This window comes from Ailuropoda melanoleuca, chromosome 16 (genome assembly GCF_002007445.2).
Source record: "Ailuropoda melanoleuca isolate Jingjing chromosome 16, ASM200744v2, whole genome shotgun sequence".
Classification (NCBI taxonomy): domain Eukaryota; kingdom Metazoa; phylum Chordata; class Mammalia; order Carnivora; family Ursidae; genus Ailuropoda; species Ailuropoda melanoleuca.
Window position 1 is genome coordinate 61,430,940 of NC_048233.1, and position 17,569 is coordinate 61,448,508.

Consider the following 17,569-nt stretch of genomic DNA (forward strand, 5'->3'; position numbering starts at 1 on the left):
GTGTGTGTGTGTGTGTGTGTACGTAAGTATCAACAGAAAACATTCCATAAAGATTCATACGAAAATGTTAACCGTGGTTATCTCTGACCATGGGTAATTTTGTATTCTTCTTTCACTTGTCTCTACTTTCTAAATTATCAGGCATGCACATGTATTACATGTATTGTAAGAATAAAATAAATAGCCCAGATTGTGAAAGCTTTTCCTAAAGCCCAGCTGTAAAACTCTGGGACAACAGCAAAATGGCTGGAAAAGGGACACAGTCACCCAATATGACTATTCTGAAAGAAGCAAAATCAATTTATATGTTTACGATCTGTGATGTCTGCGACAGTCACACTCTGTTAGAACCATGCCTAATACAATGCTCCTACAAATATAAATAACCTTCTTGAGATTTTCCTTGGGAATATTTTCATTCTTCCTTTCAGGCCTGGAGAAACGGAAGCTCAAAGCTATTATGTAACAACCAAGACCAAGGAAAACTCATCATGGAAAGTTCATGGCATGGGTTCTGTGCTAAAAGGGATTCTGACTGGCCAGATTGTGACATGTAATCTTTAGGCAGAAACAAGAGGCCACCCAAGAACCCGGTCTAATTATAATAGGAAACAAAACAACAACAAACCCTTTTTACATATTTCTGCACTATATGTAGGAATCATTAACAATAGCCAACTGGGTGCTATAAACACTTTGACGAGAAAGGGAAAGAGAAGGAAGGGAAGAGAAAGAGATTTTACATACGGAACTACATAATTTTAAAGTCTGAGCCAGTACAGGCAAAAAAAAAAGCCCTGTACCTTTCCTTCACTCCATGATTCAACAACCATTTCTGTGCACTACGTTTCAGGCCCTATACTCCGAACTAGATGTACAAAGAGCACTTGTTAGGCACACGCTGTTGTCTAGTAGGGAAGAGACAAGCAATTATAGAACAACCATGAATGCTCAATAGGCACATGCCATATTCAAGAAGAAGTCTACCAAAAATATTCTGAAGGTGAGAGGACAGCAGGGACGAAATCGACTGGACAGTGAAGAACAGTAAAGAGTATCAAAGAGGCACAGGCTGGAAGAATACAGGGCAAAGTCAAGGAAGACCACACGTGGCCCAATGGCTTACAAAACATACCTTCGGGCATATCAGTGGTTCAGAATTTACTACTAATAAAAATAATCAAATTTAACTAGCAAGCATTTTATAGTTGGCAAGTTTATCTGGAAACCCAGTCTGTGATTAGGATGCATTTGTGCCAAGATAAAAGAGATAATGCTACAATGGTTGAGCGGCTAGCATCCCAGTTCAGCTCACCAAAGCCTAAGCCTCTTCGCCTGTGACATACCTATAGCATATCTGACCTAACATATTAATGGGACGATAGGATTAACTATCACTTTAAAAAGAATTTCTCTGGGAAAGATTTATCTGTCCCTCTTTCCCACAACCCTGCAGTCCCTGGCAATAAGAAGCCACATGTCTCCCTGACCCTGGGCTGTTTTCTTCAAGATAGCCCCATGGGCGGCAGCTGGGTGGAGAGAAGGGGAGGTGGTTTGCGAGATGGAGGACATGGGTGTCTGGTCAGCCAGACTCAGGAGAAGTGAGAAACACGATTCTAGTGGCTCCCTCAGGATGGCAGAGAGAGAAACAAAGTTTCACCCTCCAACCCACGGCAGAGATTTCAAAGTAAAGGGGCCAATGGAGCAACAGCAGCAGCTGTCAGAATATGCTGGGTTTTTTGAATTCAAGTGTTTGCAAGTGGGAGAGACTGGCCCACAAAAGAAAAGATTTTCAGGCTCTAGTCAGTGGCTATTCATTTCAAGGACTGAGATGAGTGCAATGAAATCCTAATGTCACAACATGACTTAGACAGCCCTTGGAGCCTGTGTGCCTGGCTGCATCCTCACTACTCCCTATGGATGTTTACCTCCTTGTAATTCACTGCTTTGGGAACTGTCTACACACCAAATGGTAAGAATGCTTCCCCACCTCACACCACCCTCCCAGCAGCCAAGGCCTATACAGAGGCTGTGCCATAAACTGTTTTAACATGACGTAAACCCACGTTGGACCCTCAGCATCCGCCTATAAGCGTATGTGTGTCATAGGGGGCAGTTATTCAAAGAACCACCATTTTACCCAGGATACAGTCCCTCCAGCAGGGATCCTAAGCCCCACACTGAGAATAGACAAAGACAGGAGGAAACACTCAGGAAATGGAGTCTGATGGACCCAAGTTCAAGTTCTGATGTTACCTCCCAGTTGTTATGAGCATAGATAAGTGAACTTCACCAAGGCTCAGTTTCCTTGTAAGTATGAAAGAAGCTAATAATAGCTTACTCATAAGTAACAAGAACTACTCCATCAGTTATTGTGAGGACTGCATGAACGATACATGTAATTGGGGGGTGGGGAACAGGTACAGTGTCTAGACCCTATCACCTACAGATAATACATGTTTGTTCAACACCCTTCCCCATTCAAGTTCTAGTCCCCATGTGGTCATCTATTATCTGAGTGACTCTGGGTGATTCATTTAAAGTCCGACCTCAGTTTTCCCTTCTCTCAAGTTAGGAGGTGGGACCTCTAAGACTTCTAAAAGTCCTAGCATTCTGTCCAGTAAGGGAGCTTGTTTTGCTTCTACCCTTAATACCTCTGGTGGTTCCTCTTACAGTCCAAATCCCTCTTTAAACCCATGGTACCAGTCCCTTTTAGTTTCTGGTTTTTGAATTTTTTGCCTCTGGCTCTGTTGTCTTCCTCCACACTAGTTGTTGAAAGCTGTCTACAGGCCAGGGCTGTGTTAAGAATGGTCTAAGCTTTATCACAGAGTGCATACGCACAACCACCATGGGGTATATCATTATGATGACGTCCATTTTACAAAAGAGAAAATCAAGGCTCAAGAGTTTAAGCAACTTACCAAAAGTAGGGAATTCAAAACTGGCTCTTTCCAGCTGCTTATAATTTTTATATGGTATCCCACCTTTCCAAGTTTGACTGTACCTAGTTTGAGCTCTACCTTCTTATGACCCTGTGCTGTGCTAGCTTATCTCAAAGATCACTTTGTATTATTAACTTTGTGTGTTACACCTGCCAGGTGGCCTATGCATGAATTAACCAGGACCCATCATCTCTGAACCAATAGGAAAGTCATGATGGGATTCTCAGGCCCTGCAGCTGGTAGGTCAAAATGAGATTCAAGACAGGCAGGACCTAAATACATCTTTCAAATAATAACACATGGTCAAACAGCTACTCAAATTCCATATGAAACTGCTGAAAGCTACTGTGTTTTAATTCAAGCCTAAAGTGCAAGCTTCCCAGCCGCTCTGAGCCCATTCATAAAGGCAGAGTAGTAACAGAAAAGGACTCACACTTTGGGATCAGACAATCCCAGGTTGAGTAGTCAAGTGAATCTGAGTGGATTTCTCTGATAACCTCTCTGAGCCTCTTATCTGTTAACTGACATTGGGTAAGTCACCCCACCTGAGCTTCAGGTTCCCAATCTGGAAAATTGGGTAACACTGGCAATCTTGGAGGGATGACATAGGGACAGAAGGAATGCCTGGCCTGTAGTAGAAATACATGAGCCTGTTGGAGAAAAAAAGGAGCTGGGGGACGATCAGATTGTTCCCAATAATGGGGATGGTCTAGAGTAGAAAGATGGAAATCAATGAGAGGGTCTTTGAACTTGAAGTGCCTTCCAAAATTTGGAAGGACCCAGGCCAGTGAGAGTTGGATGCCCTGTTATGACAGAAGCCCCAGACCGATCTGACCTCTGACCACTCTGCTAGGTCATCTGGCAACTGTTGCTGGAAGCACTTTTTTCAGGTGAGAGGCTTCTGTTGAGCCAAGTGGTAGAGTGTAATCTCACATCCTCTCTCACTCTCAGAGCACCATAAGGTTGCCAGGGTAACTGAGCTATTCTGGTCCTTCCCTATGGGATCCCAACTTTATCCATATCCCGTGGGCTCCCTTTGGCCTCATGTTCTGCACCCCCTCCTGAGGCCTCTTACTTCTGCCACACAAGATCAGTGGGGAAATGAGAAGAGAAGAAACTGACCGTGCAACTGGACCTTAGCATTTTATTTCCTTATCATTTTATTTCCTTAGTTACGGCACATTTCCATTTACAGAGTACTTTCCCTTAAAAAATCTCCCAGTGTTTACTTCTAATCTACTAAATAACTCCTCTGACCTCTTCTTGTTTTTACCCTTTAAATATCTGTTGATGGTCCATTCACCACATTCCCCATTCAGTTATTAATGGCCCACAAAAACTTACTAGCAGCAATCATTTACTGATTAATCTGCACAACAATCCAGAAAGACAGGTAGTATTAATCCTTAGTTCTACAGAGGGAAACCAAGGGGAAAAGAGAGGTTAACTCAGTTGCCCAAGGTCAGTGGCTACACAAGATTATAACCAGGATCTACCCTGTCTTGTACTTCTAGAAACACTTCTCACAGTGCTATTCCCTTTCTTTACAAATCAACATTGTCAATGCAGCTAGATCATTTCTGCACTGAGATTCAGTTTCACAGAACAGTTTAGAACTGTCCAGATTCAACCTAAAGTAATTCTGCCTGCTAACAGTTCATAAATAAAAGTTGCTAAAATTAAGAGATAATAGTACTTGAAAGCCAATTTTGCAAAGGCGAAAGAGAAGTGAGAAGATCTGGATTACGGACCCTGCTCTGGCACAAGGGGACTCTGAGAGAGTCACTTAACTCCTCCGTATCTCTGAGTTATCTATAAAAATGAGATTAGGCTGAATGTTATTTAAGGTATCCTGCTGTTTAAAACGAGATGACGGAGTAACTATTAAAACAGCACAAAATTCAAAGCTCCACTATCCGATGCTGCCGAGATCAAGCTTATATTGGTATATCCATCCATTATTAAGGAAGTACACAGCTATGATCCCCTTGGAAAGCGAGATGCCAATACACAGCAAAAAACATAAAGAATTTCATATCCTTTTACTTAGTAATGTAACTCATACAATGCTTTATCCCAAGAAATAAGTCAATAGAAGCAAAAAGACATGCACAAATGAAAATGAAAATTTCAGTGCTAGGCATCAGAGGAGAAATTATCAATATCAATATTAATTTTTAGAGGAATCCTTTATTAAATAAAAGCACAGAACAATATTAACATCATGTTGCTATTTAAAAGGATGAACATGAAAATTATGCAAAGTCATTGAAAATCATGTCAATACTATTCAATGAAAATAGCCAGAAGTAAAAGACCACATACATACTCTGATGCCAATTTCAGAAAATGTGGATAGATGGGCAAGGACACGGGAAAACTCAAAATAGTTATGTTAGTAGTTAGGCTTAGTTTTTAAAAATATTTTAACTGTTGTTAATTAATGAATGGTGTTTTTCCATTCACAAAGACATTTTATCATTTCATCAATTATTTAAAAATTTCTCAGCCCCTGCTTTAGTTTGATGGAAAATGAATTTTGAACTTTCTGCCTAAATCTCCTGAGTAATTTCTATTGACTGGGATATTATTCATGACATTATTCTTCTGGAGTGATTTCTGCTCTTTACTATATAATTCTTTAGTGTCTTTAGAGATTCTAAAATCTCAGAACCCTTGCCTTCTTTCCCTCACCTAAGAGGATTCTTTTAAAAGATGTGTCACCTAATCTAGCTATGAATAACCCCATGATTGCCTTGTAATGCTAATATTTGGCAACTGCCTGACCCAGGAGCCCACATTTTTCCATAACCCTGACCTGCGGGTGCCTCTACAGTAACCACAGAGTTGCCATTATCCTTTTCTTGGTGTTTCTAGGGTGGTTTCGTATTCCAAGTTTGAGGAGCTTTACAGCAGGACAACTTATCATATCAGGGGTTTTAGGACACCCGTTGGTTCACTCAGGAAAGCTGCCCCCAATCAGCACTGTGCTAGTCCCCTCCCTTCATAGAAGGACTTTTACAGCCTCCTTCATTTCTTAGAAATGTTCTCTTACTAGTAGGTCATTTGTACATCTTTGCTCATAATATCTGGGAAAGATTGCAGAGCCAATGAATTAAAAATATGATTCCAGGTCTCATGTGTGCCAATGAATGCCCTCATTAAAGCAGCATGAGTGAGATGAGATGGGTTTCAAAGCTTTCCGTCCCTTTGCCCCAGAGCCGCTGAGGCCAGGCACTGAAAGGATGCACAGTAAAATTAAATATCTAAAAATTCATCTTTAATTAACAGAATTGGATTAAAGCTAGACACCACCGCATATCATACGAGAAATGGCTGAGCTGGCTTCCAAGTGCTCTAATTCAATTAGGACGCAGTGAGTGACACTCGGACGGGAAAGGTTAATTGGGGGCGCCAGAACACAATCATTCCTTACCTAACCAGTCATTAAACTTCTTAACCTCTGAGGGCAGTCCCAGCTCGGTGAAATCGCCTGTGTGGAGAAGGATGTCCCCATAAGGCATCTGGATACCATCTGTTCTTGAGTGCGTGTCTGAGATGCAGACAAACCGCGTGTGGCCCGCTGGTTTTGGAGTGTCATATGGGATGGGGTCGACCCTAAAGTAGACATAACAGATCCCATAACAGTTAAATATATTAGAACCCTCGTAATTGTCATTGCACATACATATTGACTGTTATCCGTGAACGCACCCAGATAAACTGATGCAAAGGCAGAAGGGGCCGTTGTAACAAGGGAGACTTTGGGGTGCAAAGGAGAAAGCATCACCCATCTACGACCCCACTGAGCAAATTCAAAAAGGCTTACTTACCTGGTAGGAGAATGAAAAGGAAAGAATATCTTACATGTAAAATCAGAAATAACCCAGGAAACTGATAGAGTGATTAATCATGAAGTTTAGGGATATTGAACCCCAACTGGGGAAGCAAAATCATGCTATTTTCTCTCATCATGCTCCAATTGATCCCACTACTCATTAAGAAGCGGATAACTACATTTATTCCTTCTTAAACATGCATAACTTAAGCAGTGAACTAATTTACGGAGAACGCTCTGCACATGCTTTGCCAACTGAGATGTGGCGAGATATAGACAGTACTTATATTTAATTTCCTTTCCACAAACATTCAACACCTGTACCTTCTTGTTTTTGCTAAGTGAATCACAAATCAAACAGTGGGGAGAGAAGGTGATGTCAAAATAACAGGACTTAACAGAAAAACATTGAATGTTAGAAGAACTTTGTCAAGCTCCTTCTTTACCACAGTGAATTATCTGCAGTCCCAGTTACACCTTAGATGACTTGCAATGCTCAAATGCCTTGGGCAAAGATTCTATTCAGTACAAACAGTAAGCCTTTTAATGGGTACGTACAGATCTACATATGCATTAATATATGTATAGTTTTAGAGACCTAAGCACTGTGAAATTACACTNTGCAGTCCCAGTTACACCTTAGATGACTTGCAATGCTCAAATGCCTTGGGCAAAGATTCTATTCAGTACAAATAGTAAGCCTTTTAATGGGTGCGTACAGATCTACATATGCATTAATATATGTATAGTTTTAGAGACCTAAGCACTGTGAAATTACACTAGGGCATAAGAATCAAAAGGCAAAATGATCAACCCGAAGCAAAGAAAATGAAACAGAACAGTCTCATTTAATTGAGTGTAACAAAGTGTGCTAAATAAACTTGGTAAAGAAATGCAAATCTGACTCTTCAAGCATACAGTTTTAATTATTTAAGGGGTTTGCAGCAGAGTTAAGGATGCTTTAACTATATTAACTCTCCACTGACAGCTTCCTTTAATTTCTCTGTAGCAATGTACACTTATTTTGGATTATGGGTGAAAAGAAGTAGTTATAAAGGCAAAGAGAAGGTCACAAGAGAGGCAAATATGCAATGCGGAGATTAGAGTGCGAAACATTAAATAAGGAACAATATTTCATGTCGCAGCCCCGCCCTTCATCGTTAAATTGCAGCAGAGAATACACTGAGAGCTCAACATGAGATTCCCTATATGTGTTGCCTCTACAGGCTTTATTTAATTTTTTTTTCTTTTTTCCATCTTTCTAAAAGAAACATCTGTTTAAACAATGGCAATTTTAGTGAGGAGAATAAAGACATCGATATACAACCTGGTGGAAAGTCTGGAATTTCTTTAACGGTTCATTTTTTAATGTAATTTTCTCTTTGTCACAGGAGAAGGAAAGGAAGTAAGAAGAAAGGAGAGCAAGAAGAGAGAAAAGAGGGAGGAGAGGGGGAGGGACTGTGAACTGGTTAACGCAGTGGGTCTAATTGGAAACCCAAAAAGAAAGTTTAACTTTGGCAAAAAATTAATGAATTTTTCCTGTAAAGTCTAGAAATTAATAATGCTATTACCATGGAGAATATTCACTAATCCACTGAGATCTCATGAGTAACCTGGAAACCCTTCTGATTATATCCGATGTTGACTTTTCTACATGCATAAGTGTTTGGTGTCTTCCCTTCCATTATTGAGACCCCATTACACTCAGTCTTAGTGGTTCTAGTCTCATCAATATCTCCTGTCTTCTAAAAGTCTAAAAGTCTCATTTCCTGAGAAAATGAATGACTGTTCTCTGCAGCAGACTGGAAGGGAAAAGTGAAAGTGATAGTAATACTCTGCTTCCATGTCAAAAGTTAAGATGCTCACAGGAATGGGGCTGTGCACATTGATATTTAATCCACCAACATTTGAATGAAAATCAAATAAATATCAACCACTGGACTTCTAAATACATGAATAATTCAAATACATATTTATGTATATACATACACACGTAAGTACATCTTTATTTTCCAGTCCTCAACCTAATGGTAATATACAGACACAGTCCCTATTTCCTCTTTTCCGTAACTCAGTTGAGCTCCAGGCACAACTTCTAACATCAAAATCCTTTACAAATCCATTGGAACTTATCAGAGGGACATGCATTATAACTTATCATTTTGAATTTATTAGACAGAAAGTAGCACAGATATAAACCCTTCACCGTGTACAGGCCCCTATTCTAAACCCAGACTTCGCCTGGGTTTAGAGAAGCAAATCATCAGATGGTACATAATCTGTCTGTTTCCCATCGTAGTTCTAGACTGAGCAATAACTTGCTGAGGACACTGATGGGAACACCAGCCAATTTTAAGTGGCTTCCACTTCCCTCCCCACCTTCCCACCTCCTCCAGAGAAACATTTAAATGTCCAACAGAATTAACAGTGAAAGAAAGGCCAAGGAATAGAAAAATAGAGGGGAAAGGGAAAAGGGAGCAAATGCATCTTCTTAGCTTTGAGCTGAAATAAAAGAATGAGTCAGAAGTACACGGAAGACTGTCAAAGAAGGCTCACCCATCAATATCACCAATTTGATGTCACCAAAGAGGATGAACTAGATAGACATTTAAGAGAGAGATGGAGGACTGATTCAAGGTAGAGGCTTGGGGAAGGGGGAGGTAAAGAGGCAAACGCAGAATTTATATACATCCTCTGACCCAGAGACACTGATGTCCTTTGTTACCCACAGGATTCAAAACAAGGCAAGAGACGGTTTCAAGAGACAAGACAGCACAGCATGTCAGAGGCACGCCGCAGGATAACATGACATATATCACCTGGGGGTCACAGGAAGGAAGCCATGTCCACCCAAAGACATTCAGAGTTGAAAATAAGACATCTAGCAGAGTAGGCAAGTTGCAACACATATAATTAAAGCTGAGACAACCCTTGGGAAACTACTATTTCCAAATTGGGCATTTGGTAAATGCTTTGAAAACAGGTCAAGGCTGCCAAATATTTTCACTTTAACAGCATGTCTAAGGGAGAGCCCGACTACCATTAGAAGACCTACCTGTTCACATTGTGCGAAGACCCCACAGGCTACATTTTCCGTCTTAACTTCACTGCTTACTGTTTATGCTGCTGACTTCTCAATGATCGAACATTTCCCCTAAGGCATCATGTCAAGGATCCTAGTGAGTATCTTACCAAGACAATCTAACCCCCAGAGCCAGATTCAAATATCACGGTGAGATTTGCACGTACATTTGAGTACACCCAGGGGAAAACAAGATGACATGGGAAGATGAGAAGAAAACACAGCATCATAGAATCCCAGAGCCGGACAAAACCTTAGTGGACATTGGGTTCAATGCTTTCTATGAAGCTTGAATCCCTTCTACCCCCATCTCTGCCTAACTGACACAAGATTTCTTCGCAAGGTTTCCAGAGAAGGAGAGCTCCTGAGTTCGCTCCTCTTCCCTGGGGCCCCCCATTCTGGGTTTCTCCATAGTTCTACTTGCTAAAAAGTTTCTGATTCAGAGTATACACCTCTGCAAGTGCAGAGAAAGCTGAGGACTGTCCGAAGAGGCTTGGCTCAGAGACCAGAAACGAACAATGTTGGCTGAGGTATTTGCTTCTGGGAAGTCATTTCATTCTTTGGGGCTTCGTTTTCTTTTTCCTCATCTGTAAAATGGGAACAATGACGCCTAATCTGCTAGGTTGCTACGAGGTTATAAATTGTCAAATACTGGGTCTGACACACAGCACATGCTCAGAAAGCAAAGACACAGAATGACCTAAGAGTGAAGCAGGCTTGACTGTCAGGCTTTGACTCTCACTCGAGATTTATTAACAGTGTGACACCAAACAAGGAGCTTAAGTCCTGTGCCTTGGTTTCCTCACCAATAAAATGGGTATAAGAACAGTACCTCTCTAATGAGATTGCTATGAGGATGAAAAGGTATCATGTACTCAAAGCATTTAGAACAGTCTGACACACAGTAGGCACTCAGTAAGTGGTTTTTGTTTTTGTTTTGTTTTTTATTTCTTTTTTTTTTTTTTTTTTTTGCTCCTATTAGTAGAAGTATCTAGAAGTATCTTCTAGTTTCTCTGACCTCCATCTCTCCGGTTACAAGGAGGTAATAGCTACCACACAGGGACTTTCTGAGAGTTAAAAGGGGTCACATAAGCAACACCCAGCACGGTCTGGACACATACCCCACAGTCAATAATTACATTTATTTCCTTCCTTTTACTCTCTTCTTTAATCAACCTTCTGCATTTGAAATACCAGAGAATAAGAATCCAGTCCCCTTTTCCCTTTGACGATTCTTTAAATATTTGAGGACAAGTACCATAACACCCGGATATCGTGTACTCTAATTGAGGAGCCCTGGTTTCTTCAGCATTCCCTTGTGTGTTAAGATTTCCTCAGAGCCCTGCTGGTCTCCTCCTTCATATGATCCGATTGGTCCAAATGCCTCCCGGGCAGTGTCAGAATTCATGGGCCAGTGAATTCATGGGCCAGGCATATGCTATCAAAGACAAACGTTGCTAGGAGCAGTGGAGAGATGACAGTGCTGGGCACACCGGTGGTCTTTCCAAGAGCAACTATCGTCACAACGTTTTCTAATTCAGTCTCTAAGTTTTGTGCCGCCTCCAATCTTGTTCTTGAAGCTTGACTGTCAAGTGTTTATATATCTCATTGCATATTCAAACAAATAAACCGTTCTCATTTATTCAGTCTTGACAAATTAGAGTTTTTTACCCATAAAAATATGATAATATTACTGCTTCCACTATGGAATATTCTTCTGACAATATCTTGTTATTTTTCCCAATAACAGATTCATACAGCATTGCAAGCCCCATTGATAGATCTTCATAAAAGCTGTTATCATGTCGTTTGTTATGACATGGATTTCTTCTTTAGACCATGTGTTCAGTAAAAGCCTTGTGTACACGATTAGCCTGTAATTCAGTGTGAGAATAGAATATTACCCTTACAAAGCATTCCAATGGGAATCAGATGTATTTACCACCTCCATTCCACTTGAAAATCCGATGCTCTTCATGCATTCCACTGACTTTATCTCTAAAAAGTTTTCCAATGTGACATTAAAGCTTTCATTGTTTTACCCAGAAAACTTAGGTGGCACAAAAGCCAAAGTTATATCCACCCTAGATACACTGTTTGCTAAAGATATGCAATGTCCGCCAGCAAGCCAATGAAATCCAAATACCGGGTGTAATCAGTAAAATCACAGAATTTTATGTTGGAAGAGACTTTAGAGATTGTCTAATCCTCTGTTTCACTTCTTTGAATATCTTCTTCCTGGTCTGCCTTACTCATGTATACTGCTCTTGGTTTCTGTTAAGTGTTCTACCCCTTTTATGTATTTTTTTAAAGTTTTGCCCTGGGGGGCGCCTGGGTGGCACAGCAGTTAGGCGTCTGCCTTCGGCTCAGGGCGTGATCCCGGCATTATAGGATCGAGTNCCTTTTATGTATTTTTTTAAAGTTTTGCCCTGGGGGGCGCCTGGGTGGCACAGCAGTTAGGCGTCTGCCTTCAGCTCAGGGCGTGATCCCGGCATTATAGGATCGAGTCCCACATCAGGCTCTTCCACTGGGAGCCTGCTTCTTCCTCTCCCACTCCCCCTGCTTGTGTTCCCTCTCTCGCTGGCTGTCTCTATCTCTGTCGAAAAAATAAATAAAATCTTTAAGAAAAAAAAAAGTTTTGCCCTAAACAGTATCATTTATGAACTCATGACTGAGATATGCTGGCTTTATGTTTTAACTGCACATTAAAATAAACAGATAACTACTACAATTTAAAGGTTTCTCCACTCTAAAGTACCAGAAGTCAGATTTCCTAACTTCCAATTTCTCTTTCCATCCACTTAATTTTGGAAACTTAAAAAAATGCTGGCACTTGGAGAATAAAAAAGATAAAAATTATAAAATGCTAGCAAATCACCTAAACTCTGGTAGCCATTAAGATCTAGCAAGTCTGCTTAAAATCACTGGAGTTCACTGCTGAAAATACCCAAGTTTTAGTGCTGTGTATATTGACCCCTCAATTCTCATGTAAGTTATCTAGTCAAAAGGAATTCCTTAAAACCTCAAAAAATCTGCATATTTCAATACGTTGGGGGAAGTGAGCAATTTAAAAGTTTGATTTTTAGAATACTGGTAGAAATTAAAAGTGTTCCTCATTCTCAGGTATGTCAAGTCACGTGTGCAAACTGATTGTAAATGTTTCCAAATACATGTCTCTTTAAAAGAACTACTTTAGGGGCCCCTGGGTAGCTCAGTCAGTTAAGTGTCTGCCTTCAGCTCAGGTCATGATCTCAGTCCTAGCATCGAGCCCCGCACCAGGTTCCCTGCTCAGTGGACAGTCTGCCTCTCCCCCAGCTCATGTTCTCTCTCTAATAAATAAATGAACTCTCTAAAAAAAGAAATAAAAAAAACCTACTTGAGTTCACAGATGAGTCTCATTGTTTTTTGTTTTGTTTTGTTTTGTCTTCTTTAAAAAGCCCTGTTTGTGGAGTCCAGGAGCTCCTGCACTTTTACTCATTAGTCACCACTTAGCGAGGTGACCCTAGGCAAGTTACCTCTCTTCCAGCTTCCTCCTTAAGTGTGAAAAGAGGGGCAAGACCCAAGGACCCCCCACATGACTAGCTGCATGGTTTCTACATCACTACTTGTTTAAGGCTTCAGAAATAATTCAGTCTCTTAAGTATCTTAAAGCATGTCCTTTCTCTTTGCAATTTTATTCTCTGCTTTCCCAGACAATGCAAAGATAAACGCAGTCCAGATCCATCCAAATATAATCCGAATTACCGAGACTTTATATGGAAAAAGAAATGAAATTGCAATGTAGGGCTATAGAAAAGGCTTCCAGGGATAGCTAGTGTAAAAGAGAGCAAAGACAGAATTCCAGTTACCACAACAAAACAAATATTAAAGGGCATGTGATTTAACTAAGTTGCGTCAGAAGTGGGGCTGTTCTTATTTTTCTAAGACTATGAGCTGGCGAAATTCTCCTAGTTTAGCCATCATGCCCGGGGAACAGTAACAGTGCTGAAACACACTAAGTAAGCATAACAGAACCAGATGTATAAATACATTCCCATTTGTACCAAGGGCGCTGCTTTTCTTTAACTGCTGGACTGCTGTATCAACACTATTCTATCACCGACTAATTATAGCTAACAAAGCCCACTGCACAGAGGATGTCTCATCTATTTTTTCCTAGTACAGAAGTACAGTGCCGACATTCAATGAATATTAAGTGGTAACAACTGAATTCTTTGAGCGCTGAGTCTGATATGAATTTCATGGTCTTTCTACCAATGCTATTCAGGTGTTTAAGTGCCCGTCAGGCTAGCGACCGTATGAGCCACTGGAGCCTCTCAGCTGGCACGTTGTTGGGCCATAAATATCTCACTGGAAATGTACTATATCTAGAGTTAAACGTTTCCCTCTCTTCTAACCTAACAACCAAGTTAATCGGCTTCCAATTCTGCGTAATGGCCTGGCATCTGAGAAAAAGGGGCATGTGATGCTGTACTGAGTACCTGTTATTACACACAGTGGGTCAGGCATTCAGTCAACAACCATTCCTTAGGCACCTTCCTGTGTGCCAGGTACCATGATAGGTTCTAGAAGGACAAAGAAGCAACAGGCATGGTTCCTTCAAGGATTCTGCAGTTATTCTGTCAATTCATTTATTCACCAAATGCTTGCTGACATGCCTGGTTTCTGCAATTTTAGTTATTTCACAACATTTAAACAAGTGACTTTCAAAACAGTGTGCAAAGTGTTATAATCAAGGCCCTATCAGGTGCTGTGGAATAAAGGAGAAAATGCCTGGCACTGCTTGCAGGTTGGGAAGAAGGGCAGGGGACATTACAGTGGCAAAGGACAAGGTAGTATGTCCATTTCAAATGGACAAAGGATCTTAGGCTCAGAAAGAAGCAGGAGAGTGGCCTGAAGCTGGAATTTGAATTGGGAATTTCAACAAGCATAGGATTTGGAAAGTCAGGCAGAAAAGAAGGGCTGTTCAGGCAACAGGAGGAGCAATGTGGAAGCACTTAGCATGTGTGGGGACCTCCGGGTAAAGAGGTGTGGCTGAAGCAGTCACAAGGCAGTGAGCAGTGGAAGGTCGGAGAGGCCAGACCACAGAAAGCCAGATGGTAGGGCCTGAACCAGCCCCGAAGGCCGTGGAAAATTGCCTCCTCCCTCACCCACTGAGAGGTACAGGGGGCCACAAAGAAAGCAGGTTCTTATAAGAAAACTAAGGCTCCATGCAGGATGTGAGGGGAGGTGGGGGTAGAGAATGAGAAGGCGGAAAGACAGAAAGGTATGGGACAACAGCAGTAGAAACCTGCTGATGATATTAAAACAGAAGCCATCATGAGTAGACCACAATGAGAATCAGAGAAGTAGCCACAAATGAACTACAACATCCTATGCTAGTAATCTCCTGTGGTTCCATCCTGTCCACACGTTTATCATCGATCCGGTGCTATGGACTGCATTTGTGTCCTCCCCTAAAATTCATACGTTGAATCCCTAATCCCTAAGTTGTCAGTATTAGGAGATGGAGCATCTGGGAGGTAACTAGGTCATGAATGGGACCAGTGGCCTCATAAAAAGCGACACGAAAAAGATGATCTCTTTCGTGGCCATGTAAGGACGGGGCAAGAGAGTGGCTATCGAAAAACCAGGGAGGGGGCTTTCCGCAGGAATCAAATTGGGGGGCACCCTGATTGTGGAATTCCCAGCCTCTGAAACTGTTAGAAATAAATGTCTGTTGTGTAAGCCACCCAATCTGTGGTATTTGTTACAGCAACCCAAACTGACTAAGACAACTGGATACAGACATAAACTTTTTTGGTTGAAAGCAACAACAGTAATAATGAAGAACGATGGCAACAGTCTTCATTTAGAAGCCAGGCGCCCTGTGATGCCCTTCACATGACTGTTTTCACTTAATCCTTGAGGCAGGTAGCCCCCTATCTTTCTTCCATTTTGGGAATGAGGAAACGGAGACTCGGCAAAGGCGCGAGGAAGGGCTAGTGGGTGGCTCTGCCCCAAGTGGGCTGCTCAGCCTCTGCTCTGTCCTGCTGCCACCCTCCAGCCATACAGCCTTCTTTTACACAACACAACACACCCAGATGTAATTGCAGAGTGTCCTAAAATGGAGCATCCAGGTTTTTTTTACATCAATAATTACAATTACAACTTCAAACACAAAATGTGGGTCATTTGCAAATACTGGTCCATCTGAAAATGTCTTCATCTGGCTCAGTCCAGTAGAAAGAACCTTGAGGGACATCAAACATATAAGCATTTAATTTTTTAAATGTTGGGGGTGACATTCTTGAGGAGGTGTTGTGTCTAACTGACTAAATGAAAAACTCTGCTAAGGGGAACAAATTCTACCATCCTTCTCTACCATTCCAACTCATCAAAGCCAAGTTTTCAAGGCTTAGTCTCACAAGTAGCTATTAATGGAATTCATTGTTTAGTTAATTATGCTTATCAGAAGTGCAGGTAGCTTCATATTTGCATGGCTAATAGGCCTTCTTTAAAGTGTGTGGCTCTTTCAGTTGGATTTTAATGATCTGTAATTTTTTTTTTCCATCTTTGGGTTGAGTTGATAGACTTACTTTCAAAAAATCAGTCACACCTAAGGCAAAAAGACCATTTTTACTACAGTTGGGACGTCTTGTTAGTACATTGCAAAACAAATGCTTATTTGTAAGGCCACTTAACATGATACCCACATTTAGCAACCTTCCAAAGTTAATCCAATCCAATAATTTTCAGACTCAATGTATGATACTGTGCAGCCTGTTTCATGGCAATACAGAGAACTATTTTACCTTACATCTTCATCCCTTGCTGAAATAGCTAGCCCATTATTCAACCATAAAAATCACATAGTTCCCACACAACAGAAAAAGCCATGGAGGACTTTTCTTCCCTCTGGAAATAAATACTTATTACCTTGGTAGCGTATGTCATAGTTCACATTTCCCCATGATTATCACAAGGTTGGTATATCCAAGGTACAGACCTGATGGGTGACTTGCCCACGATCACGCAGCTAGTATCTGGTTGAAAAGAGAATCAAATCTAGGTCTGCCTTTAATTCCAGTGGTCAATTTACTTTGAGCAATAACAAAGGGAAATACCCTCTATCAAGTTATAACGTCTAATTAGCACTGGCCAAACTCTACCCAGATTTCTCTGTGGAGTGACACCAGCAAGGTCCACCAACAGGTATGACTACAAATTAGTCCTCCACCCCAAGCTTTTGAATGAGCCATTTCATTCATTTAGTTCACAGGTCAGCAAGCTACAGCCCATACGCAAAATATGGCCCAATGCATGTTTCTATAAAGAAAGTTTTACTATAGCACAGCGACATTCATTTGTTTTAATATTATCTATGGCCACTTTCGACCTACAAGAGCAGAGTCATAATTGTACAGATGCCATAAGGCCTGCAGAGTCTAAAATAATTACTATTAAAAACTTCCCAGAAAAAAGTTTGCCCACTGCTGATTTTGTCATTAAACAAATGTTTATTATTAAGCAACAACTATATGTTAGACATTATATTACTAATAATAACACCTAATATTTAGCAATATCTATAATGTGCCAGAGGTTTTCCTTATATTCCTCTATTATTTCCTATATTATTACATTTAATCCTCTCAAGATCTCTGCGTGATGAGTGTGTGTGCACACACACATGCATGTGCTTTTCTATATACTCCAAATTTTACT

At 40.9% G+C, this 17,569-nt stretch overlaps 1 protein-coding gene across 8 annotated transcripts in view; it reads right to left on the minus strand.

Annotated features, from left to right (window-relative positions):
* MPPED2 (metallophosphoesterase domain containing 2) overlaps positions 1 to 17,569 on the minus strand; it is a 176,362-nt gene that overhangs the window by 122,972 nt on the left and 35,821 nt on the right. For all 8 annotated transcript variants that reach the window (XR_004621336.1, XR_004621334.1, XR_004621335.1 and 5 more), the window contains exon 3: positions 6,379 to 6,560. Coding sequence is in view for 5 of the 8 variants with exons in the window: in XM_019804759.2 (XP_019660318.1) it covers positions 6,379 to 6,560 (182 nt within the window). In the remaining 3 variants the exon portion in view is untranslated. The remainder of the gene's footprint in view (positions 1 to 6,378; positions 6,561 to 17,569) is intronic.